The sequence below is a fragment of the Triturus cristatus genome, chromosome 5_2 (genome assembly GCF_964204655.1).
Source record: "Triturus cristatus chromosome 5_2, aTriCri1.1, whole genome shotgun sequence".
NCBI classification, from domain to species: domain Eukaryota; kingdom Metazoa; phylum Chordata; class Amphibia; order Caudata; family Salamandridae; genus Triturus; species Triturus cristatus.
The window spans coordinates 276,348,170-276,375,584 of NC_140588.1; the positions used below are offsets into that span (position 1 = coordinate 276,348,170).

The 27,415-nt window shown below is 43.0% G+C and overlaps 1 protein-coding gene across 1 annotated transcript in view; it reads right to left on the reverse strand.

The window, feature by feature from the left end:
• Positions 1-1,686: 1,686 nt before the first annotated feature.
• NRSN1 (neurensin 1) overlaps positions 1,687-27,415 on the reverse strand; it is a 102,666-nt gene continuing 76,937 nt past the window's right edge. Inside the window, exon 3 of the mRNA XM_085607046.1 lies at positions 1,687-7,479. Within this exon, the coding sequence (XP_085463172.1) occupies positions 7,081-7,479 (399 nt within the window). The 3' untranslated portion in view covers positions 1,687-7,080. The remainder of the gene's footprint in view (positions 7,480-27,415) is intronic.

A 27,415-nucleotide genomic window follows, 5' to 3' on the forward strand; every position in this document is an offset into this window, starting at 1 on the left:
TTCTGGGCAAATCATGTAATCTCTGCGTGCCTAAGAAAAATGCATGTGTCCTTGTGCAACACAACTGGTGCTAAGGTAAAGCACTCTGATACCTTCTGGTCAAGTTTCCACTATATAAAACTACAGGGAAAAAATCCCATATCTTAAGATTTTCCATTGCAATTCAGGAGATGGTGGAAGAGAACAGCTGTTGAGATCAGAAGTTTTGACAGAGACTCCTTCGCACGGTGTGAAGTAGAAATATAGGCTATTGTGGTCACTGGTGGGAGTAGAGTCAAAAGAACGTATGTTTCATTGCTGAACTTTGACATTTGCAATGAGGTCAACGTGCTACTAAACAGACACCACTGCTTTACAATCTATACTTATTAAAAAACTGCTTACTGCTACTTACAATGTTGTTGGGGCCCTCCTGTATCATTAAGGTGGTTGGTGCAAGCATGAAAATCTATGAAAGATCCAATTCAGGAAAAATTCCAGCAACAAGGGTGAAATTACATGTGTCAGCTCAGGATCACAACGACTTACTATGAGGGCCTTTATAAAATCCTAGAGTGTGACCTCAGCACAACGTGTGGTCATACGCTCAGATGACCGTACCTGCAGACCAGGGTGGGTGACAAGTATGCGGTCATATTCGAATTCCAAGCAGAAGTCTTGGAAACCAAATCTCAGAAAATAAATGAGAAAGATTCAAAAACTATAGACCCACACTTGGATCATCAAACTGTATTAATGGGGTAGACAGTGCTGATTATGTAAATACACCTTGAGTTCCCACGCCAAATGTCATGTGAGCAAGGCTACTGCGACTAGCAAGATGGAAGACAATGTTCTGTGAGTTCTGAGCAGCAGACAGAAGCACTGGGCTTAAGAGTTACAGAGTCCAGAATGCATGGTCCAATATAGGGCTCTTTGCTCCACGTCCGCATCATCCCCGGCAGCAGAAGGGTGCTTCTCTCTCCTGAGAGAGCTATGAAGGCATCTGCGAAAATGACTCATAGGGAGTCGACCGACTACACGAGCCCCTGCTGGTCCTTTCCTCGTGGCAATCTCCTTGCCTGCAGATGCCCTAGTTGTCAGTTTAATCATCCTTAACAAACTGCAGTGTCGGACATGAAATGTCACGTTATGCTATTACAGATCATTAATTAAACTTTAGATTGAAAAGGGCAGGTTGGCCTGCACTATCTCACACAGTTTCATCGCACGTGCCTTCAACTTCACACATTCACACTAGAAAGCCTGCAGAGCGCATAGCTACCGCGCCTCTAACAGATATTGCCTTTATTAATGTCGTTTTCCAGAACGTCTTGAAGGTGCTTCCTACCCCTTAACACGTCCTCCACCCCCTTCTTCCGGTCCTGTGGAGTTCCATTTTAGGCCTTTTTCGTTCCTCTGCTCTTTCAGTGCAAAGACGCGTCACTGTCTTGACATCTCCGGCAGCGTTTATTTCGAGGGCAGCAGTGCGACCATTCTAACTTCATCTTGTGACATAATCACGCAGCACGCTGCTATGCAGACTCCCTTGTAGCAGGTGCCAGCTTTCATTAAGTGTGAGCATAAAGCCCTCTGCCTACGTGGCGACATAAACATTGAGCCTGGCTCGAGTGCGGAATGAATCCCACGCTGGAGGGAGCAGATGTTTGGAGGGCTTCAGCAAAAACAACACAAAAAACAATCATGTCTGATTCCTTCATAAAGTTTATTTAATCCATTCAAAAAATAGACAGTACTATAAGGTGGCACATAGTAGGATAGGACGGAACGGCAACAGCTTTCGGTTATGCAAATCTACAGCGGAAAGTGAGAACGGGGGACGTCATTTGTTAATTGCTTCATTTGTTTTGAAAGGGAAAAGTCACTCACACTGTAATGAGGGGAAGCAGCGTCGGGTGAACATCCAGACACATGTAATATCTATAAGGATAATGTTGTCTATTACCTATAAAAATATAACAGATATGTTTTCAGTTGGCGTATTCTTTCGCTGGGTCCCGTTAGGTGGGCGTGGGTACAGACTGAGGATCTGGGTGGCTATGGCAGTTTTTTTTTTAAGTCGTCGCCCACCAAACACACTGTCTTTTGTACTCACACAGTACTGCATCTTTACATGAAAACACACACAAGCTTTACACCTCTGGCAAGAAGAACATAAAGAAAACATGTTTGTGCCTTAGAAATATCTCTGAAGTTAGATATGATAACACAAAATACATACCGGGACTTTGTGTTGGAATTCTTTACTCAAAAAGCAGCACTACTACCAAATATTTTTCTCCACAATGTTTCTGGGTCTTATTGAAGGAAACAGCACCCAAAATACACAAACGGTTTCAAGTGCATATGTGGTGCAGGAGGTACTTGTTGGTGTTAGAGAAATGCCAGCAGTAACACTTCTGTAATACCACGTGTAGGCATTAAAAATAAAGAATTATATTATTTGCTAGGGACATGCAGAAGCAAAGGTGGGATTTCCTGCTTGCCATGTCACTTCCCAAGAGGTGAAAAATGTAAACAACTCAAAATGTGGTCTACATTTTGTGGCCCTCAATTCGAATGCGGTCCTTTGGCAGAGGCCAAGGAGGAACTTAATGATGCTCTGTGGGCACATTTATGAACTACACTCAGCAAGGAGTAGTGGTCTTGGGTCCCTTAAAAGTTGGGCTGGGGTAACTTTGTGCAGAGTGAAGCTATGTCTGTGCATGCTGGCTCAGAATCCGATACTGTACAAGAGACTTTAAGCTGGGTTGGCAACCTTCTGAGCTTGCTGTTTGCTACATTGTACAATATCTTTATTAAAGCCTACAAGAAAACCAGGCACCGAAATACACAGTTTCCCAAGCACACCCTGGCATTGCCAAGTGCATAAAAATACTTACATTTTCACTATGTGCCTGGGCGTCAGATACTCTTGCTATTATCACGCAAGACATTTTATAGTGCTTATAAATTATTTTCCCTAGGTTATGTTATGTTATATAATACTTATAGTGCGCACTAATACTCGAGAGTGTCCTGGCGCGGAAGCTGCAGACAAAACCTTGTGGAGAGGCCATTAGAGCGCCCCTGAGAATAGCAGAGTTTTCAATTGCTTTTTGAAGAGCCTAAGATCTTGAATGACTCGAAGCCTCAAAGGCAGAGCATTCCAGATGAGAGCTGTTTTGACTGAGAAAGATTGACCACCCAGACGAGCCCTACGGAAGCGAGGAACTGCCACCTGACGTAAGGTGGCAGATCGCAACACTCTGTTAGGAGTATAGAAAGCCAACCGCTTTTGGATGTAAATAGGTCCCCTATTATGCAACGCTCGGTGTGCCAGTCAGAGATTTAAATTGCACTCTTTGGAGAACTGGCAGCCAGTGCAAATCGCGAAGTTGTTTCTTTACACTAAGTCTACCTGAGATGTTATACAGGAGTCTGGCACCAGCATTCTGAATAGTCTGTAATTTGTTGATTAGGTATCTTGGGATCCCCAGATACAGAGCATTAGCATAATCAAGCCGAGAGAGGATAAGGGCACGGATCACAGTTTCCTTGGCTGACTGAGGCAGCAGCGGGAGAAATCTTCTCAGAGCCTTGAGAGTGCCAAAGCACGAACTAACCAGTTTATTAATTTGGTAGGTAGACCGTAGGTCCTCTGCAAACCAAATCCCGAGATTTTTCGCCGGAACGTCCTCAGATTGCGGGCAAGGAAAGTTAGAAGGCCATAGGGATGCTCTAAAATCAGATGGAAATTGACCATACAGGAGAACCTCTGATTTATCCTCATTACATTTCAACTGGGCAGCGGCCAGCCACTTAAAAACTGCCGATAGGCAGTTCTGGGCGGCCGCAGTAGACAAATCTGAATCCTTCCATGTGAAAAGAAGTTGCGTATCATCCGCATAGGCCATTATTTTTGCACCAAGCTCCTCTGCCAGAAAAATCAAAGGTGTAAGATAGATATTAAAAAGCAGGGGACTCAAGGTGGATCCCTGCGGGACGCCCGTAGATACCTTCCTCACCGTAGAGAAAAAAGGAGGCATCCAGACCTGCTGGGACCGATCCTCTAGGAAAGATTTTATCCAGTCCCACACAGGGCCGCCGATACCAATGTTAGTCAGGCGAGAGAGGAGAAGCCGATGGGGAACCGTATCGAAGGCGGACAGAGATCGAGTAACACTAAGGCTGCTCTGCCGCCCGCATCAAGGCACTCCCGAATAGCTTCGGCCACTTCCACCAGCGCGGTCTCCGTGCTGTAGGTTGACCTAAAGCCAGACTGCGCAGGCTGGAGTAGGCCAGAGGATTCCACAAAGGCTTCCAGTTGCCGAAAGACAACCTTCTCACAAATTTTAGCCATAGCTGGGAGAAGAGAAATGGGACGATAGCTAGTTGGAATGGAAGGGTCAAGTGAGGGTTTTTTCAAGAGAGGAAGGAGTTTGGCCTGCTTCCAGCTACTAGGAACCGTAGAGGTCTGCAAGGAAAGATTTATAATTCTATTGACCTCCACAGAAATCACCTCAGCAATACCAGCAAGCACCCTGGCCGGAACCGGGTCAGAGGGAGACTCTGATTTGAGGGATTTTAAAATAGCCAAGGTGTCAGATTCCTCTACATAAGAGAACTTAGAAAAGAGGGCGGAAGGGGCTGAAAAAGTCGGCAATATCAAATGAGAGGAGTCAACCAGGGAAGGAGAGTCCCGGCCAAGACTATCCTGAATCATTTGAATTTTTTCAATAAAAAATTACGACAGTTCCTCGCACCACTCTGAAGAAGATGGAAGGGGAGTTTGTTCGGCGACAGGGGATAGGAAACTTCTAACAATCGAGAAAATCTCTTTACTGTTGTTCTTAGCTTTAGCTATACGGGCGACAAAGAAACTACTCTTAGGTGCATTGATAGCTACATAGTAATCTCTTTGGGCTTTACGCAGAGTTGCCTTAGCTAAAGGGCAATAATCTCGGTGCCAGGTCCGCTCCAATGCCTTACAGGACAGTTTAAGATCTCTAAGGGAAGTCGAGTACCAAGGTTTGGGCAGAGTAGCCCTAGGGCGGCATACGAGGGGAACATTTTGACACTGTTTTCACACCACCAGCAATCCATGAAGTAAAGTCAGCACATGCAACCTCAAGGACGCTGGCAGGCGGAGGTTCCGTCAATGCTAAAGTCTTAGCAAGAGCAGGGATATTGATCCTGCTAGACTGGATTATGTGCTGGACGGGCATGGGGCGTGGACTTTCCAATAGACCATGAGAAATGGAGCAAATAATGGTCAGACCACGTAACCGGTAGAGGGTCAGGAGTTAATAAATCAAAGTTGGAGCAGATCAGATCAATAAGATGCCCCCCCTTGGTGCGTAGGTAATTTAACCCACTGAGTTAAGTGAGACAGGTCACACAAATCATTGAGCTCCCTGGTGCCCGGGGCATCCAAACAGTCTAGGTGAATATTAAAATCGCCAAGGAGAAGGAACCTAGGGAAACGCAAAGCACGAGGAATAATCACATCATCCAAGGCCTTGAGAAAGCCTCCCGGGGAACCCGGGGGCCGGTAGACCAGCGTACCGCCCAAGGTAAAATGAGGGGACAGAACAATGGAGAAATCAAGAGCTTCTCCTTCTACCAGCCCCACAGAAGATTCACTGGAAAGAGTCCAAATGTCTCTAAAAATTATAGCAATACCACCTCCTCTCCCCGAGGTCCGGTCAAGCCTTGCAATTTTAAAACCAGGCGGAATAGAGTGTTCAATTGAGGGGGCACACGAATCATTGAGCCATGTCTCAGTAATAAATAAGAGGTCCAAGTCCGCATCAGAGAGAAGGTCAACTGTGCTTGCACTGGCCTGATAGAGCCAACATACCACAGATCGAAAATGGTTGAAGTCTGGATTATCGAGTAAAGAATATCAAGTGGCCACAATGTTGTGACCAAAATATCGAAAACCAAAATATTGAGGAGGTAAGTCCCACTGGGTACATATAGTTTGACTATTCTTGAATCCACATCTGTGTACCTTGACAACATATATAAATTGTCAAGGAACACAGATGTGGAATTAGGTACAGAAAATCTATTCATACTTACCTGTCAGTATTTCGGTCACTAAATTGTGGCCACTCAATATTCTATACTTAATATTCCGGATCGCCACCATCTAAAAGAACACACTAGCAGGGAGACACCAGTGGCATGTCCAGAATAAAAGAGACACTTTTTATTCCAAGACATGTCTATGTAGAAACAGAAACGAGTCTTTGAAATGAAAACTGAGTCTATATCAAAATTAAAAGGAATGGTCAGATGTACAAATTAGTCTTTGGGTAGGGTTGCTGCTTTAAAGGGTAAACAAAATCCTCTTGTCACATATTGATTTGAGCTCAGAAGAGCATAGTCAACAAGACATTTTAAAAGCTTTTCACAATTTTTGAGCTTACATTTGGTTCACCCTACTTAAGTTCCCACCAACTTGTTATCTGGGACATCTTGTAAAGGGCTTCATTAGGCACAAAATTATTACGTTGATTTTGCCCTAAGGTTTGAGGCTTTCTGAACCAAGAATGAAGGTACAGATTACTTTCTCATTTAATTAATGGAACATGAGATGTCAAACTATTTTGTCCAGTTTTTGCCATATGCAAACTTTACCAGGAAAAACCTCCACACCTGCACAAAAATCTGTATTCCTGTTTTGTAAGGAAACGTACAATCGAGAACACATAATCTCAGGTCAACATACATGATTTTCTTCACACAACCACAGGAAACAAAACAGAGAAAATCATTGACAATTTTACATTTAGAATGATCACTAGAAGAGGTGCCCAATTGTTAGACCTACCACTGAAACTGAAAGCCTGTAGGAGAGTCACTAAAGTTGTCTGGTGAGACCTCCCTGACAACTAGCACTCAATAGGAACTGTGTCAGAATCAACTAAACGCCCTTCTCTGGTATCCCGCAACCGAACAGCTCTGCAAACCACATCAAGATGTCTGCTTGCTTGCAGGCAGCGAAACTTGCACTGCAAAATATTACTGTGATATAACCAAAGGGACTGATCTTTTAAAGAAAACCACGATTACTTTAAATCAGAGGAAAGGTCAGGTTTCAGAGGAAGGTTGGACATTTTGAACTTTGGACAAAGTGACGGGGATCTTTGACTCTCCCGGGGCTGGAGACTTTGTCACTGGCTGTGCATGAGCTTTCATGTCTGCTATTCTCTCTTTAAACCGTTGCTGAAGGTACTTCTCTTCCTTGGAGTAGCTTTTGGCGAAGGTCGACATTAGCAGGCACGCTGCCATGGCAGTTCCTCCGATGCAGAACAAGATTGCTCCCACCAGCTTACAGATGTCAAGTGCACTGTTGAATTGAACCGCATGGCTATCCACGACAATGAAATCTTCTTCGCCAAATGCCTCGATTTTAGACGGTACGAGAAATCCCACAGCCAGTACTGTTAGCCCGATGAGCATGAAGACAGTCCCTGATATGAGCCCGACCTATAACCAAAAATGTAAACAATTAAAGCAGGAACCACTTAAGCAATACCAATTTTTTGATGATATGAACCATAAATATTTTTTCAAAAATCAATATTGCTTTTAACAGAATGAGTAACCAGCTACCTCTGAGTATCTCACCTGTGTGCAGTCCAGCTTATTGAAGTAGAAATCTTTTGTATCAATATACATATAAAAAATTGAGATTATACGACATTAATAATATTAGTAGCTCTCAATGTGTTTCATTGAACATAAGTAGTGCTCAGTACAGAAAAGGTTGGAGACCCCTGGACTAACCCCTTCACAATAAGGTGTCGGACTTGGTTGGAATGATAACAGTCACAGATTCCCATTTTAGGGAGTTCCATCCTATTTCTGTGTATCCTCAGATGTTTCGCTTCCTCTGGGTTCTCCTTTGACCTTAGTTTTAACTAGCTTAGCTGAACTGCAGCCTACAGCTGTGTAACATTTGTTTAAAGGTAAAAGAATAACATCTTGAAGTCATTACACCAGCGTTGGCACTCCTGTGCCCCTGTTTAAATGGTAAACCATTCTTTCATCTCCACAGCCCACTGCTAATAACAGTGAGGTCCACTACAAGTCAGGAAAAATACTGTGTTCATACTTTCTTTATTTTTTATATAAAGCAGGCAAATGTAATATGTCTGCAACAGGACTGCTCCTAAACACCACTGTGCTTCTTTTAAGTTGCATTCTAGAGAAATGCTACTTCACTTCAGTTGCCATTTTCTGGAAATGCAAACAGATGATACCAGACAAGAGATATATCATGGGGCAACAGACAGCTACTTCCGATATAAACTTCTTCGATTTAAGTGACCAACTTCATAACTTTTAGACTTGTGTTTCTTATACGAATAATAATGCAGGGACCACTTCAGTAAGAAAGGTTTGTGAAGGTGACTGGTCCTCACGTTTTCTGCCAAGGTGCTCAGAAGGTCAAGGGTGTATTTACAAGGTGAGTAGTGGCAGAACCTAGAATGATGGATGGTGAAGCTGGACACTGATTAACTGAGAGGCTGCCAGTATGTGACAGCATGGAACTGGCTAGCAGCTATATGCCCTGGAACAGGGCTCTTGCCCTGAAGTCCTGACATGGGTTGGCAAAGTATTTTGTCTTCCTCGTGAAAAAAAGTCCTCTTAGAGGCAAGGGAGAACACTTGGGGACTGAAGGGCTGGTTGGGCAGTCAGAGGGTTGATCTGAGCCGCAGGAAGGCAGAGGTTTCCTTGATGCCTTTGCTTTAACTTGTCAGAACCAGCTTTAGATGACGCTGAGAGAAAAAGAAACCCAGGCCCTTATCCACAAACATTGTGCAAGGTTTTTGTTATTTTTTTAATACACACCCAACACAAAGTGTTGTTGTGGGATTTGCAATCCAACGCACTGGATTGTAACCCAAAGAAATGCAAAATTGGGTTATTTTGCGTCAAGAGGGCGTTCCAATGCAACCACCCGTGGATTTTGACACAGATCTCTATCTAAAAAGATTTGTTGAATGGGATTTGCGCTATAATCCTGCGCCTCTTGGAAGCAGGTGTAACGAGGAGATATGTTTTAATTTTTCCTTACTTTTCTCACTATGCCCATGTGCTGCATTGTACAGTATGCATACAAAGTGGGAAATGCCGTAAACATATTTTTTTAATTGGAAGGGGTCCCTTCCAGCACAAAAACTATGTTTCAGATAATGCAGGCATCCTTGCACTATGGCAGAAGGGTGTCTGTGTTGGCGCATGGCAGCAAAAAGTGCACCAGTGCAGTGAGAGAGCAGACCAGCGCCACATCTTAGTAGATATAGAGCTGTTCTGCTCTCTCCCTTCCAAACAAAGCACAACTTTACTTGCTCCACTGTGTTCCGTGACACCTACCTAACTCTTTGGGTTCCCAACATGGAAGTAAGTGGGCAAATCAAACTGATATAGATTCCTGAACCACACTCCATTTTTAAATGTACTTAGGGTTAGACTGACTTTAGTTATTCTCATTTATCGGCTTTAAATTAGCTATTTACACATTTTCATGACACAAAGGCACATTCAACAATGTTTTCTTGACAGTTTACCAGTAGAATAAGAGACATGAGTCTGGCCAATATGTCCTCAATATCTACATCTCAGGGTGGTCTGCAACACAGGAGATACAACAATGACCTGTGCACAGAGGTGAATCATGTAAAGAATACTGGTTCTGGCTGGATTTTTCCACTGTATTTCTGCCTTGGTTGTCATTCATAATCAGTTAGATTATACAGTGGTCAGTTTTCTACATAAACACTGAGATTAGACAATTCTGACTAGAGAGGTCTACGCACCCAAACTGTCCAGGATGAAGTCAGAATCTAGTCTACTAGCTGCTGTTCTTATTTGACAAAGTTTGGGCATATGCAGATGTAACCTAGTTTTGCTGATCTCTGCTAACAGAAGGCTCACTCCTCCTTGCCCAGCCAACTGAAGGCCTGATAAAACAGAGGCCCTCTGAGTGCAGGTATACAGGGCAACACGTATAACACCTCCCTGCACGCAATGTTAGTTTATTATTCATGCTGTCAGAGCAGGGATAAGAGTGGGAGTAGGAATTATGAAACCTAGTGTTGAGGACCATGATAGAAATGTTCATCATGTTCATTTTCATAGTAACCTTGATAATAGCAATCTGCTTCATATGTTTTGTGGTCACAGCCCATGTAATAAGTCATGGAATACTACAATAAATGTTTTCAAACATTCATTGAGTCATTATTTGTACAGATGCTTGAGTGTGATATTCTAAGTATGACAGGCGGGCCTCCTTAATGACACTGTGTCCTTGGGAGAGGGGCTGTTTAGTTTACCAGAAAGCACTTCTCTACCCATTAAACGGGCAGAGTGCAGATCTGCAGTAACCTACATCCACCTTCCTCATGCATAGCACATTAAACTCAGCGCTTGTGTCATAGGGCTAGGGGGTCTAACTATGTAGACTTCGGGTATATCCCTAAGATATGTAACAAAATGGTGCCACCACATTAAAGTCTTTAACCCGAGTTACTGAGTATATACTAATTGAATATCCTCTCGTACAGGGGTCAGGCGAATTTTGGCCCAAGTATAGCTAGAGCTAGTACCTACGCTGACTGACCACAGAAAAGAGTGAAATGCTCAACCACTGGTATAGTGAGAGATAGTCAATATCCAAACCAGTTCCACTTACCTTCCCTCATTAAGTTGTTTGTCTGCCTCTAGTAATCAGAAAAGTGATAGAACTCCATAGCATTCGCAAAGAGGACAGCATTGCCCCCAGCCCTCAGACGAATCAAGTGGTGTGGTCCCTATTTCCATACATTGTAGTGGTATTAGGGCTAGACTTAATGTTTAGAGTGACACACCATCTTTGAGTGAATACTGTATTTCCTATACCTGCTATCCGATTAGCCAAGGTACCCATTATGTGAATATCTCCCGGGGACTTCCCAATCCTAGAAATACCTATGCGGACTTCCAGCATCAGGAAATGAAGAAGAAGCTTGGCAGTAAGGAAGCAGGGCTCCATTTTGACATTTTCGTTTTGTTATAAAAAAAAGTTGTCACCTTTGTGTTTATTAAGCCTTGTGAACCTTTTCCAAAAATTCCACAGGCTTCTGAGCTTTCAGACTTCGCAACTTCACTCAACCCTACAGCCATCTCTAGTCCGAAGTAGTGATGCCAGTCCTGACTCAGGTATTCTCGCCCTCTCATGAACAATGTACAAAATTCATAAATGCAAGTTTTAATTTATAATATGAAGTTTGTGAATCATAATATGTTTCAGAGGATACAGAATATTTTTCAAAAACCCACTTATCAAGGGTATATAAAAACAAAGTGGCTAGGATGCCTTGGTCTTTCATAATTACGCTGATAGCTTTAGCTTATCATAAGTCATAAGGTTTTATTAAGCGCACATATCACCCAGAGGGGTCTCAAAGCGTTGTAGCGAATACAAATGAGGAGAAGATTATTGGATGACCAGGAGGAAGGAGAGCAGTTAAAGAGCCAGATTTTAAGCTTCTTTCGGAACTGTTTATTATCAATGATCGAAAGCAGCAGCATTGAAAGTTCATTCCAGAAGAGGGGAACTATATGAGAAAATGATCTACCACCGTTCCTGGCAGTGCGGACCCCAAGAGGAGTGAGTAGATGTTTGGTTCCTGACCTGAGATTCCTAGTAGGTAGATACCAGTTGAGTTTCTTGGCCAGGTAGCTTGGCCCATTTCCATGCATGGTCTTATGTACCAGACAGAGCCTTCGACTCGGACCTTTAACGCTGGAGCAGGCCTTTAATAGCCGGTATAGCCTGCTACGGCGGGCTATAAGGCTATATTCTAGTATCTGTTGGGTTGGTACCAAGAGTGATTAATAATGTGGGGTGTCATCAGCGTATGACACTACATCGAACCCATAAGATCTGATTACCTTGGCCAAGGGTGCCACATAGAGGTGGAAAAGCATGAGACTAAGTATTGATCCCTGGGGGACTCCCTTGTCTACCGACCGACTGCAAAAAAACAGAGTACCTAAATGTACAGTGGTGGTTCGGTCTTTTAGGTAGTTTCTAAGCCATTTTAGGGCCATTCCTCTGACTCCCATCTCCCGTAATCGTTGTTCTAATATACTGAGGGAGATGGGGTCGAAGGCTGCTGACAGGCCTAATAAGACTAGCATTGCTGACTGCCCGATGTCCTGGGCGAATCTTATGTTGTCGACTACCTCTATCAAAGATGTTTCCGTACTGTAGGCAGTACTAAAGCCTGACTGAGAGGGTCCAACAGCTCATGGCTTTCTAAATAGGTTGTTAGTTGTTTGTTGACCAGGAACTCAAGTACCTTTTCAAAGTAAGGAAGTAGAGAAATAGGCCGATAGTTACTAGGCTCTTTGGGATCTGCCGACGTTTTTTTTAGAATAGATTTGACCCTGGCTTCTTCCCATTTGATTGAGACCAATGCTTGATTTAAGATCATGTTAAAAAGGTTGGTAAGACTTTTAAGAAGCACTGGAGTGTGAGTTGACAGAATATGGGGTGAAACAGGGTCGACCGGGGAACCCAATTTGGTCTTCAGGAGGGCTATTCTGACTTCTTCCTGAGTAAGTTCAATTAACTCTTCTAGAAGTGCTGTGGCGGGTTTCTGTGTACCATCTGATTCGTTACTTTGCTTTTCGGTGTTATGATTGGGGAAGGAGTTATGAATAATTTGGATCTTTTCCTCAAAGAAGGTGGACAATGTGTCTACCCAGTCTTGTGAGGATGGACTGTCGGTTTGGTAGGAGGGATTAGTAAATTCTTTTAGTATTATGAGAAGTTCCTTGTATGAGTTTGCAGCCTTGTCAATTCTGTTGATAATATAGGTTGTTTTGGCTAACTTGGTATTGTCTAGATAATGTCTGTAGATAAGTTTGTAGGCCTGTCTGTCCTCAGTAGTTTTAGTTGATCTCAATTTACGTTCTGCTTTCCTGCTGGGTAGTTTGTCAGTTTTTAGCGATTCAGTGAACCAGGGTGACATTTTAGACTTCTGTTTGACTTTAGACAGAGGTGCGATGATGTCAAGGGCCTGTATGATTGCCTTCTCAAAGGCGTCCACTGCATGGTCAATGTTTTCGGAGCATGTCAGGAGAAAGGGACAAAAGTTGGGCGAAAAGGCAGCAAGAATGACTTTTCTCCAGGGCCTGATCCATTTCTGTTCACTGCTAGGATTTTCAGGGTGGTGGCTATTTGTAAATAAAATTTCAGGAGGCTGTGGTCCGACTAGATCAGAGAGATAGGAGGCTTCACCTTAGTGTTGGCTTCATTTGTGAACAGGAGGTCAAGGGTGAGGCCAGCCAGATGGGTGGGTCCAATCACCCTCTGTGCTAGTCCCAGTGATTTTCGGTTGGTGATCAGTTTGCTGGTATCTGTATCAGAAGAGAGTTCTGAATGGAAATAAAAATCTCCAATGAGAAGAAAATTGTCCGCCGCTAGTACATGTGGCCTAGTCATCATCAAGTTGATTGGGAAGAGCAATATAACTTCACACTTTAAGGCCTTCCAAGTAGAACAATCCACACCTATTAAGTAGGTCAGATTCGTTTTTGTGCTTGAAATGAGTCACCCAACTTTGCTGGTCCTAAACATAGCACGTGGGCTTTCCTTCTGGGCTTTCTCATCAGACGAGAATTCCTTTTATGAACTGCATACGCAGAAAACAAAACATTTGTCCTTCCTCCCAGGCAGGATTTACAGGAAATTAAACTGGAGATATTGTGATCTTGTTGGGACAAGCCTCATAAAACTTTGCTGAGGTCTCTTTTCTGTAAATGTGTATGTCTGGTTAGGGCAACTTATACTTAATCGCTTTAAGGTGCAGAAAAACTGCATATCAAAAGCCAGCATGTATGAACTAAGGTCAATGCAATGTACGAACAACTGTACCATTCTTCTCATAAATTCAACGTACTGGTTGGCACTGTGCTTTCCACTACTGCTCAGCCCGACATCTGTAAGTGCATTTGTTGCTCCATGCGTCTACTATTGTTTCACTAAGAGGGTATAGGCCCTGAAGTGGTGGTGCACCCAAAGTGTACTCCGATCTATAACACAAGGTACCTATTTTCCTCTCATCAAGCCATGATGGAGAGACTGACGACTGGTGGCAGTTGAGATTCTGAGAATGGAGGCAGGACTTTTTAACCAGGAACACGAGTAAAGAGTCTGCCAACCCTTCGTCTGAAAAACCTGTACAGTTTTCCCGTAACATCTAATATCTGTGGCATGAAACATATATGTACTGTATGAATTTTGTTTTTCCAGAGGACATGGTGAATGCAACATATGGTAGAAGTTGACTTTCATACTCCAGTCATGCATTTGTCGACCTGAGGGGCTGGGAGGGCTTAAGCAAATCTGTATTGAGCCACAGCTAAGCCTGGCGCTGTGGGAAAACACATTACTGGCCAAATTAGGTGTTGCTGGTTGGCAGCCTTGCTCACAGATCTACCTGGGGAGGTTTTAGGACTTTTAATCGAGAAATAAAACTGACACACGCATTGTGCTGGTGAAGTCCCTGCAGTGAGAACCAGATCAGTTAATTTTATTACACATGGGTCCCTTCATCTTCTCCTCAACCACCATTTTCTCTTCCTCTGGTCCAGTTTACCTGTTTAGTTTTCCCTGAACTCTTCTGTAACTTCAGGAAGTAGAGCAGAGGCAGTGGCACTAGATTACGAAGTGTTTGGCTTCTGAGCTCCCCCTGCATGTAGAGACCCACCTCCTTTTTCCTATTTTTAACATTTTGTCTTCTTTCATAATGTATAATGGGCCTAGGCTCATGGACTTTAGAAGAAAATGTTATAGGGGGTGAACCCCGAATTGCGCCCCCAGTATTCCTATTTTGTATTTTGAGAAAGGAGATGGGATTTTAGCAGCTGATGGCAGGAAGGAGGGAGTGATATAGAAGCAGACGAGTAGTACAGAATTGGAAACCAAGTTGATTACAGCAGTACAATGTATACATACCACCGGGGCATAAACTTTTCCTCTTCCTGGGAAGTCTCTCTCATCAATCCTCTGGTAAAAACCCTAGAGGATATCTGCAGTCTTCCCCTTTGTCGTGCTCTAGGAGATGCGCTTACATCTCTTCGTGGAAAGCACAGAAACATGTGGCAAGATTTGCTAGGCAAGAGTGACAAATTTTAACACGACAATTTTAGCGAGACAGAAGTTTTGAATGTCGCTAGTTTCCTCTCAAGTGAACTGTATATGTTCTGGTTCTTTTGAAGAACGTTTCAATTAGTCTAGTTTGGAAGAAGCTCTACATAGACAGCTTGGAGAGAACCGGATCACAGCAGGTTGCTGTTCCGTACAACCCTGGGACCAAGCGTAGGTCGCAAGAAAAACCTGCAACTCTGGTCATTCACTGTTTTTGAAAGTGGTTGCAGTCCCTAGAGCCAAAGTAAGACCCAATAATCTGAAGATGTGTGGGGGTGACGCAAGGACCATAACCTTCTTGACAAAAAACGAAGTCTGCAGCGAGCTGGCCATGATCATCCAATGACATCTACCAAAGACTTGCTTTGACCATCGACCATCATCAGGTGGACAGACTCCATTACATCTTTACCTCCTATCTTTGTGAAAGCCTGATTTGCTCTGTCTCCAAACTAGGAAGGACTTGAAGGGTTTTGTTAGTGAGACTCGTAAGCCTGATCCCTGAACCATTTGAACCACCCCTCTATTCATGAGGCTACAGAGACAGTGTGGCTTAAAGGCATACAAGAACTCTAACCTTAAATTTGCAAGTGGTAGTCCTAGTGTGCTGTGGGGCCTCCAGGTCCTGTGGATGGCCCTTTTTCTCTGAAATATTAGCTGCAACCAGCCCTATAAAGGATACTGTCCCAGATGTATGTGCAGGCAGGTCGCAAACTGTGGGTGCAAATTCTGAACTTTTTGCAACCTGCTTGTTATTGTGCAAAGCCACCTATGTACTAATAGATTGCATCACTCACACAATTCCCATTTGGAGAGGGTCGCACAACGTCCTGCCCAATGAATATTACCTATGCAGGCTACTGTTTTTAACTATAACAACACAAAAAGATGATGGTTGGAATGCTGAACATTGTCAAACATTCTCCCCCAGTGCAGAGATCTGGGCCTAAATTAGGTGTGTTTTTTGGCTCACCATGTTTGGGCCCAGCAAGACTGGGGTTGAGTATTTAAAACGTTTCAGCACTCTGGCCACCATCTTGTTGTGTTTGCTATGTTCGCCCTAAGTGGCCAAGGTTATGCCCGGACATGGGTCCCTTGCTTGCTGTACCGCTGGATTCAAGCTAGCCTGGCCGATGAGATGTGATACCACGAAACTGGTCCCAAGATGCTTGTTTCTGGTCCAGGGAGGACCTGGCCTAGCAGTTTGGTCTGGACTGTTCCCATGGAGAGCAGGGTTACGACTGATTTTCATTTAGCTGGGTGAAAACTAGGGTGGCATAGTGAGGAAAAGAAAGATGGATTTAACCCAGATCTCTTGACTGGGGGTAAGTGTTTGAAAAATGTCATATTGTTGTGTTTGCTATTATTTTTAACTTTGATTGGCCACAGAAGGCCCCTATCCCTGAATTCACTTTCCCAAAAGCTAAACATTTTATTTAAAGGAGCCGTGTCCCTTGAAGGGACAAGCCACTTAATTATTTTTTTCTTGTTTAGGAAGGCATTGTGGGTGAGCATAAACATGGGTCTCCTCCCTTGAGGCCGCTCGATATGACTTTCTAAGTGAACAGCTTCTCCTTTATGAATCTGATACTACCCCGACTAAGGAGTCAAAGTCTGATCAATAGTTTGTGAACGTAACTGAAGTCACAAATCATTGATATATATCGTTGTTGTGAATCGCTATGAGGAGTGTGTTAGAACTGACATTCTTAGTGTAATCTTCCCACAAACTGTTTGCCTTCCCTCCTCCTATTTTTTAAATTCGTTTTTGTTGGCCTTAGAACTCTGTGCACATTACGACTGCTAACTAGTGCTCTCTCCCTAAAACATGGTAACATTGGCTAACACCTGATTGGCACATTTAATTTACTTATAAATTCATATTATATGGTACTACATGTATCCAGGGCCTATAAATTAAACACTATTTGTGGCCTGCAGCACTCATTGTTCCACCCACTACAGTAGTACTTTAGGATGTCTTGAGCTTGCCGCTGCAGCCTGTAGTGCAGTTTTAAACTGCCAATTCGACCTGGCAATAAACCTTTTTCCAGGCCAAACCCTTCTTTTTTAGTACATATGTCACCTCTAAGGTAGGCCTTAAAAAGCCTATAGAGCAGGGTGCACTGTATTTAAAAAGTGGGACATGCATTTTTAACTTTTACAGATCCTGGTAGTGACAAATTCTTAAAGTTGTTCTTCACTACTGTATGGCCATCTCCCATGGGATGAAAGTGGGCTTACTTATTGCATTTAAAAAGTAATAACTTTTGATTGAGGGAAGGCAGAAATTTAATTTTAGACTCAAATGAATTGTAATTTAAAATCCCCTTTAATGGTAAAGTTGGATTTCAAGTCGCAATTATAAAAATACCACTTTTAGAAAGTTGGCATTTTGCTGCCCTAAGCATGTTTTTGCCTCTGCCAGTGTCTTGGGCTACAAGACTGTGAATGGCTTAGCTTTTGGACTTTGTGTGTTCATCCCAAACAGTGAGACAAATAGAACTGGGAGTCGGCAGGCTGGATCATCATGTCTGGATTGCTGGGGGCGGAGCTGTTCCCTATCCCACTTATATTTCAAAGGGCTGTATCTGGGACACACACAAAGGAACCTGACACTAGTCTTGTGTCACCCCAGACTTCTTGAAGGCTTGACAGGGGAAGGGAAGAACTTAACAGAATCAGAATTGGGGGATAGCCTAAAAGATTTCCCCACTTCAAGTGCTAACACCAGGTATAAATATTGGACCATCAGAACACTTCTTCAGGACACCACTGGACCTGTGTAAAAATGCTGACTGTGCCCGTAGTAAAGATGCAGGACTCATGAGGTCTAATTAGGATACTTAATTACTCAAGCACTCCTAGGTGGGAAGAAGTGTAATATGATGTGATATGGACACTCAACCAGAAGCAAGGTTTTCACTGCTACACCTCCCAACCCAACTGGAGTAACTCCCCACAGTTCTGTACTCACATCATACATGCACATACCAAGGAAGCATCATCACTAAAGCTGTCGAGGCAAAAGGAACCGAGAACTAATAGTCACACCAAGATCACGTTCACCAATCCTCATAACCTCCACCTTGGCCACAACAATTTGTCACTTATTAAAGGCACACTGCCATCCACCAAATGTAACTACTGCCACAGCTAACAGCAATCATTCAAAACATTATTAACACGAGGATTCTAACATTAAGAAAAAGATAAGTCACAATAAACAACACATACCCTAGCTTTACAAAAGGTACTAGTGTGAACACACTTGGGTAGCTTGCAACACCTAGCCCATTAAAGCATACCTTATGCAGCAAATATAGAAACAGGGTGCTTCACAAGCCTTCACTGATTTCATCCATTTGTGTGTCGTTCAGCAAAAAGTGTCTCACAACCCTTAACTCAACCCATCAGTTTGTGTCTCCTTCTACAGACAAAGGAACAAGATGCCTCATAACCCTTCATTCACTCCAGCTATGGGTGTCACCTGCAGAAAAAGAAAGGAATGAGTGCCCCTACACCCATCATAGGTTGTTTCTTGTATTAAACAAAGTACAGGGTGTCGCACAAGCCTTCACTCAACCCATCCAAGGAAGTCTGGTACAACTAAAGGAAGAGGGCACCTTCCAATCCTTCACTCAACCATCCACGGAAGTCTTGTACAGAAATCAGAGCTAAAGTGAATCCCACAACCCTTCACTCAATCCACCCATGGATATCTCCTGCAGCAAGGAATAAGGGGCATATTATCAAGACAGGCGATAAAATTATCACTGCTTTAGCGGCAGAAAGCTGCCGCTAAAACGGCGATAATGGGCTTGATAATATGCTCTATGGAATTCCAATTGAAACCCATGTTAGATGTGAAGGACATATAACATGGGCTTCAATTGGAATTCCATAGAGTATATTATCAAGTCCATTATCGCCGTTTTAGCGGCAGTTTTCTGCTGCTAAAGCGGCGATAATTTTATCGCATGTCTTGATAATATGCCCCTAAGTACCTCATTCTCTGTCCATACCCATACCTCGATTAAACAACACCATTTCAACAACCGCCATCTCGCTGAAAACGCTATTATGTTCATGTCGTGTCTAGCACTCTCACCTATAGAGTAACAATCACCTATAGACTAACAATCATTCCGGCGCACAACAGAAATTCTCTGAATTAACAAAACAACATAAAAGCTGAACACGTCAGCAACAATTGCATGGACATCTGATCGATGCCCACCCTCTTTGGGGAAGTATCAGAGTGACACCATAATTGTCATCACTCTGGCACTGTAACTCTCTTCGCAGAAGATGGATCACGATCGCAATACTTCACAAGGCGATACATTATTGGTATTTTCTATTTAATTAGTACCATCGATGCCAGACAGATAAAAACTCCACAGGATCCTCTAAGTAGAACTTCGTGTTTGTTAATTTTTATTTTCCCACAAAATGGTAATAAAACAGAAAGCGGAAAATGGCATCCTTTCAGTGCCTCGAGAGGAAGCAGACACGTTACCATCCCACTCAGCTTGTCTCATTCCAATCTCGTATTGTAATGCAAACGCCAGCTGGTGCAGACAGAAACCGTTTTCAGGCTTTGGTGCCAATTATCTGTACTGCAGAAATGAGTAACTGTAACCGTGCTTGACCAGGCAGCTCTGCGACGCTGTGCAGACGCCCTTCAAAGATTCGCACACTTTGGAGGCCGCTACTTCCGTTCGTCTCTTCAAGTCAATTCTCTACAAGCAACTCGAAATGAAACCAGCACACGGTTCTCAGGAGGACGTATGAACCGATGACTTTTCTATTTTAATAAGCCATATCTGTTTTCTAGGCTATACCATTTTTTTTTTTAATCTTTGCAGGGATATTACTTTCGGAATGGCCACTCAGCGTCATGCAGATAGAGCCAATTATCTTGTGCTGGCCTATCACACAGCCACTAATGACCAAACCCCTCCTCCAGAGATTGGTAGTCTGAGTCTGCCTGATGGAATGAAACACTGGTGGGGTACCCACACTGTTGTGGTCTCCCATGAAAACACGACAGGAAACTGTAAGTGGAATCTTCTGTGAGCTTTTTTCAGGGTCGTAAAGCCACCGCTGCTATCTCACCAGAGGAGAGCCACCAACTGACCAGCATAGAACCCCCAAGATCGAGGGCAACCATGGCAACTCACATAGGTTCTATAGCGTGAATACAACAACCATTGCTAAGCACAACACACACCCTTTTTACTGCAGTACAAGTCATTCCTGGTCCTGTGCATATGGTATTTCATTACAACTCATTGCCAGTGAAACAATGCAAGCTGCAGTCGTAGTGATGAGGCATGACTCTTGACGGTCATTTAAAAGGAATTCATGCCCTGGTTACAGGTACACTCATAGGTGGGAAGTAATATTATAGAATGTTTGCTGGGCACTCCATCTAGAGCTAAGCAGTCACTGCTAGATCTCCAGAGCGAAGTTCAATAAGTTCCCAGAGTGCCACACTTACATCATACATGTAAATTTCACAAAGTCATTATTACTCAGGCTGAGTGGGTAAACAGAACCCAAGTATTTATTCAAAGTTACACAGGCGTTCTAGCCTTGAGGTGGTGGCTGACATAGCAGGCTTTTGAAGAGCATGATCACGAGCAACCATGTGTACAAAATTAAAGCGCACCACTGACAAGAGAAATAAAAAATTACTAATCTGACTGGAATTATTTTGGAAGAAGAAATATGAGCACGTCAACATGATTTTAATTTCCCTTGGCTTGTTTTCCATGGTGATTTGTTCCTGGATCTGCAAGCATTTCTATAGAAAGGACCGTATATTTTGATTTCAAAATTAGTTTTGAATCTGCTGATTTCAACGGAGGAGGACGGTGGGCGATCTAAGAGAGTATTTGCAAGCACAGAAAGTTCTGCAAAGGGTTAAATACCCCCTACTTACTTACTTCCATATATGTACTACCCCCTCCTGGGTTATAGTCCATCAAGCAGGACTCTCCTTCCCACTTCTGTCCTGGGCTTTTCTTTCAATCTGACTCCAGGTGTTACCTATCGCCTTGCAGTCACATTTGTTTCCTCAGTGCCAGGTGTTTCTTGGTCTTCCTCTTTTCCTTTTCCCTAGTGGGTCCCTGGACCGGGCTCACCTGGTGTTGTTTGATGCGGGCTTGTGGAGGTTGTGACCTATCCAGCCCTAGCGTCCTTTCACGATTTCTTCATGAGCAGGGAGTGGAAAGTCTGTTGCTATAGGTTGTTGTTACTGATGGTGGTTGGCCAGAGAGTTTGGAGGATTTTCCTCAGGCAGGTTTTGATAAAGGTCTGGACTTTGTTGATGGTGGTCACTGTTGTCCTCCACGTCTCTGCTCCATACAGAAGAACCAATTTTATGTTAGTGTTAAAAAGCCTGATGTTGGTTGCAACATTCGGTCCTTGAAGTTCCAGATCTTCTTTAGGTGAATGAAGGCAGCCCTTGCTTTTCGCATTCTTGCCTTGACGTGGGAATTTGTGCTGCCCTGCTGCTCTATGACAATGTCCAGTTAAGTGAAGCCCTCAACCTCTTTAAGTGCATTGCATGCAAGAGTAACTGCAGTTGTGCTGGCAGTGTTAGTAGTAGTGCTTTCCCAGACAAAAGAATAAACAAGGGAATGTGGGGGGGTCACGAGAACATTCATCAGAGAATCAGATCGACCATGTCTTCATTGCCAAGAAGTTCTGGAGGTCCCTGCAGGATGTGAGACAGAGGAGTGGACGTGGCATCGGACCATCTCCTTGTCACACCCAGGCTAAAGCTGAAGAAAGCATGGTTGGAAACGACAAACTAACACCAGCAATATAACCACACACTTCTCAAAGATGCCCAGAAATGGAGTGAATACTCAGTCACCCTCAGTAACAATCTTCAAGTCCTTCAAGTATTAGAATATGACAGACACCGAGGAGAAAGTCGGTGGGTGAAGATCAAAGAATCAGTGACATCAACCTGCCAGGAGATGCTTGTCCCAAGAAACACCAGCATAATAAATGTATTGTCACCTAGACTCGCTACAAAATCCAAGAGAGAAAGGAAAAGAAAGCTGCAGTCAATACTAGCCAAACAAGAGCGGAAAAAGCAAAAGATCAAGTCGAATATAGCAAAACCAGCAAGGAAGCAAAGGGAAGCTTAAGAGCAGACAAACGAAGATTCAACGATGATCTTGCCACAGAAGCCCAGGAAGTAGCAAGCCATGGAAACTTGAAAGAAGTCTACAGCATAACAAGGAAACTCTCAGGCAGATTCAGCAAGCCAGAAAGACCCGTTAAAGACAAATCTAGGAAGACAGTCATCGGTAATGCAGCCAACAACAAAGATAGAAAGGGCACTTTGAAGAACTGCTGAACCAGCCTGTGCCACAGTCTCCACTAAACATAGAGCCAGCTGACAAGGACTTGCCAATTGACTCCAGCAGACCACCCAAGGAAGAAATAAGGCAAGCCATCAAACTTCTGAGAAATGGGAAAGCAGCAGGACCGACAACATTTCTGCAAAAAAACTGAAGGCAAACACTGAAACATCAGTAGACATGCTCTGCCCCACGTTTGGAAGGATCTGGGAAGAGGAAAAGGTGCCGTCTGACTGGAAGGAGGGATATCTCATCAAGATCTCCAAGAAAGGTGACCTGAGTAATTACAGATGGATAACTCTCCTATCAACCCCAGACAAAGTGTTTGACAGAGTCATTCTTAACCGAATAGAGGAACAAGTCAACACTCAGTTGTGAGATCAGCTAGCTGGCTTCCACAAAGATAGATCCTATACAGAACAGATTGCAAGACTGTGCATCATCACTGAGCCGCCGATGGAATGGAACTCCCCCCTTTATATCAACTACATTGACTATGAGAAGGCATTTGACAGTGTGGACAGAGAGACCCATTTGAATCTTTGCCACTATCGTATGCCAAATAAACTTGTAAGAATCATCAGGAACTCTTTTACTAGGGAATGACCTGCAAGATAGTCCATGGAGGGCAACTCACGGAAGCCTTCCAAGTAAGGACTGGAGTCCACCGGGGTTGTTTGCTCTCGCCTTCTCTTTTCCTGCTGGCCATAGGCTGGATCATGAAGACATTCACAGCTAGGAGAAGTAATGAGATCCAGTGGACACCTTGGACACAGCTAAACATCCTGGACTTTGCAGATGACCTAGCCCTACTCTCTCATACCCATCTGCAGATGCAATAGAATACCAACAAGGTGGCAGCTACATCAGCACAACTTGGCCTCAACATTGACAGGGCAAAACCAAGATCTTGAAGGCTAACATGGCCAGCAAAACTGCAGTCACTCTTAAATACCCCAAAGCACTTGCAATGTCTGCTTATGATCATAACTGCAGTGAAAGATCCCCCATTCAAACTTCCAAATCTTTGCGTTTAGTGCTCCACTAATCATCTGAATTGTTTCACTTACTCTTTTTGCTGTATCCCTAAAGACGCCTTCAGATATCTTTTGCAGACAGCATTGCATACAGTGATACATAGTTGTGGGTCAGCCCATTGCTCCTAACTGCATGAATTTCTTCTCTATCACTGTTCCCTGCTCCTGGTTGGATTGTTTTTCTCACTATTCCTGTGTGCCTTACCCCTGGGGCAATCAATCTTCAAATCAATCAATCAATCAGGTTTCTTATAAAGCGCGTCTACTCACCCGTGAGAGTATCGAGGCACTGAGTGTGGAGGGGTGCTCACTTTTGAATAGATGAGGTGTATCCTCTCACTGCTGATATCATAAAACAACTTTTCTTGTTTTCGTATTTCATTCCGTATTTAGCACTCGATAGGAATTCATATCCTCCATCCTCTGCTGTGTGTGCACTTAGATAACACTCATGCTGGTTCTCTTTCTCCCCTGGCCTCCCCTGCCTAGTCTCCTACCTCTAACTCTCCCGTGTGCAGGTCAAAAATTTGCAGGACGTCTACTCGTGCTGCATGGTGGGCCTGGTGATGCTGTGAATGTGGTCCCGCAGCACTTTTCGGTGCCTCTTGGCACCCGCTTTCCCAACTGTCTCTCCCTCTCCCACCAGCTCAATGCTGGCTGCCACTATTGACTTTACTAATCATGGATGCTTGTAAAATGCACCGGTACTGACAAAGCCAATAGTAGTAACCTCTAATCTTGAAAGTCTATTTCTTCTACTTTCAAGATAGCCGCCATACTGCATGTCACAATGCGGCATGCTGCCATGCCCTGAAACCTTGGAATTAAAGAAAATAATGTTTTCATACTTCTAAGATGACTGCCACATTGCATGATGCAACATGACCTGAAGTTGAGGCAGCCACCCTAAAATGATGGAAACAATATTTTCTATACTTTCAAGATGGCTACTCCCAAAAGATTTTATCAATCTTTTCACTTGTCTAACCTTATATTCACATGCCGCTACTGCTATCATTTACTTCTACCCTTATTTGACTCACTGTCTGCGGTATTTATCAGTCAAACATTCTTTTATTTATTTATTTGTCCAGTCAATTTCATTAACCAACTTTTTGTATGACACATCCCCTTTTATTTTCTACAGATAAGTTTTCATTTTGCTATATAGTCTTTCCATTTTCCCTGTTTGCTTTTTAATCATCCCAATCCTCTAAGCAAATTCCACCCATCTTTTATACTGCATTCACCTCAATTTCAACTGCACCAAAGAACTTTTAATTTCTTAATTTCTCTAGAAAGATTTCTAGCCCATTCTTCTCCTAGATGCTCCAACCCAATGTTGATTCCACCATTTTCAAGTTAACTGCCTCATTCTCAAATGAATTGCTCCCTTACCTCGTGCAATCAATTGTTTCCACTATTAAGTACCATATCACTAAATGCAAATTGCTTAGCTCTAAATTTTAACTCAACACTCTGCATCTGATTTCAATACTGTACCTCAATATGCAGATCTTAATTTAATTATCCCAGTGCACATATGGTATGCAACTCATTGTAATTTTCTTCTACTTTCCTCACGTGTTATTACTTTCCATAACTATAACTCTCATTACATCGCAATTAGGTAAAGAAATAAAGCAAAGCAGGGCTGAATTAAATGGGTAAATTAGAATGGGGCATTTAAGGGGGGGGGGGGGTGGCTACAGCACCGATCAATATGGCAGCGGATTTGTGAGAGCCGTCTTCATGGAGCTTACCTCTGCAGCAAAAAGAGTTATTTTTTTCATCTGAAACTCTACCTCTTCACATGCTTGAGCTCTTCAAGGACTTTTTTCTTATAAATTCAGCTGTACTCGTCTTGGCGGTTCGGCGAGATGCTTACCGGCCATGATGTGAGCGGGCGCTATTTTGTGAGGCTCAACACTTGCATTTTGTTTTCTTTTTCTTCAGAGGTTGAAACTTTAGTTTATCATCAGACAAGTCCTTAATGTCTATGGTTGGTGGCTCAGACGGCAACAGCTCTGCATTGAGACGTGCCTAATCCTCTGTCATAGTCCCTCTTCTGATTGTTTCCCATTGCCTTCTCCTTGTCAGACAGTTGAGGATTTAATATTCAATGGGTACCATTTTGCATAGCACATCGCTCACACTTTCTCCATGAGGGTTTCCACACATATCCCAAGACACTTCTTTAAGGTTGATCCTCTCCTTGGTTTCTTCTGAATTCCTTCTGACCAGTTTTTATAATCTCCTTTTAATGGATTACTCATATGACTAATATTTTGGGTGATGTTTTCTACATGATTTATTCATCTGGCCTCCTCATACCACTGCATTTCCTACTCTTCCTCCTCTCTACTGTTTTTGCTGAGACTCTCTGATATTTTGTTAAGGCATTGCCCTGTGACTTTGTTTCACTTTTATGGGCAGACTAAAATCCTCACAGAACATACTTTGCACTATCATGCTCCACATTAAAATGACCAGTGATTCCCTCATCAGAGAAAAGACCATCCCCTTTGACAACAAGCCCAAGTCGGTCAAAAATGAGACTCCCTTGCCTATTGTGTCCTCCAGCAACCCAGTTTTAGATAGTATTCTTCAGTGGGTGAGAGGTCTACAACTTTTTATGAGTACTACTAATCAGAAATGCCAGCAAATTGAAAACTATGGAGTGCAAGGTGGTGGAACTGGAACAACGTGTTAGCTCTTTGTGGGACATGTCTACAAAAATTCCTCTTTTGGAATACTAAATTCTGAAGTTTAAGCTCCACACAGAGGATTTGTAAAATAGGAATCATCGCAACAATCTCTGTCTATATGGTCTGCCAGAGAATCTTTAAGGACATCATTTACTTGCTCTTTTGAAGAAATTCATTCCAAACCTGCTTGACCTTCTTGCTTCTTCATCTCTGAACCTGCAATGGGCACACTGTTTGGGTTACCTTAATGCACATTCTACTAAACCCAGAGGCATTATTATGCTTTTTGTTTTTTATTTTTACAGTTTGCAGATCTTTTTGTCCTGAAGGCAGCTAAAGTCAAATGGTGACATGTCTGGTCTGGGCATACAATTTTCATCTCTCAATATCTTTCCAATGCAACCAATGCCAGATGTAAATAATTCCTCTCCCTGAGGCCACAGATAAGGCAAATGAATATTGGTTATGACATTCTTCACCCGTGCTTATGCAAAACAACCTACAAGAGAACCACTAGATCCGTTGATGATCCCCTACAACTGATACTAAGCTGTTTCTACAGAGTACTGCAACACAGAAAATGGATGTTGATGCCACGCAGCTATAAAATGTTTTGTATTTCTGTCTCTTCCTATATATGGCTTTATTCTATTTTTTCCTGCTCTGTTGTTAATTTTGTTAAGGTGTTGACAAGCCTAGTGAAAACGTTTACCGGGTGTATCCTCAGATCTGGATACTTATCCTTAATCTGTTAGACAGAAGTCTATTCAGTTTTTTATACTCTTCTCTTACTCCATTCCAATTTCCTCCCCTATGTTCTTTGTGAGTGTTTTCTTGTCATTTAACCACCTTTCTCTCCCTTGTTTTTCTCCCATGCTTGATATAACCAACACTATTCTTTTGTCTCGATTTCCATTTATGCAGCCTGTCACTCCTGTTACTGTATTTTTATACCTGTGTCTCCTATATGTTTTTCATGGTCTTGGACATCCGGTTAAGCAACAATAGGTACTCTCTAATTTATCTAAAGTTAATTCCAAAGTTGCCTTTCTACAAGAGACACAGTAATGCTGCTTCTGAGCCTGA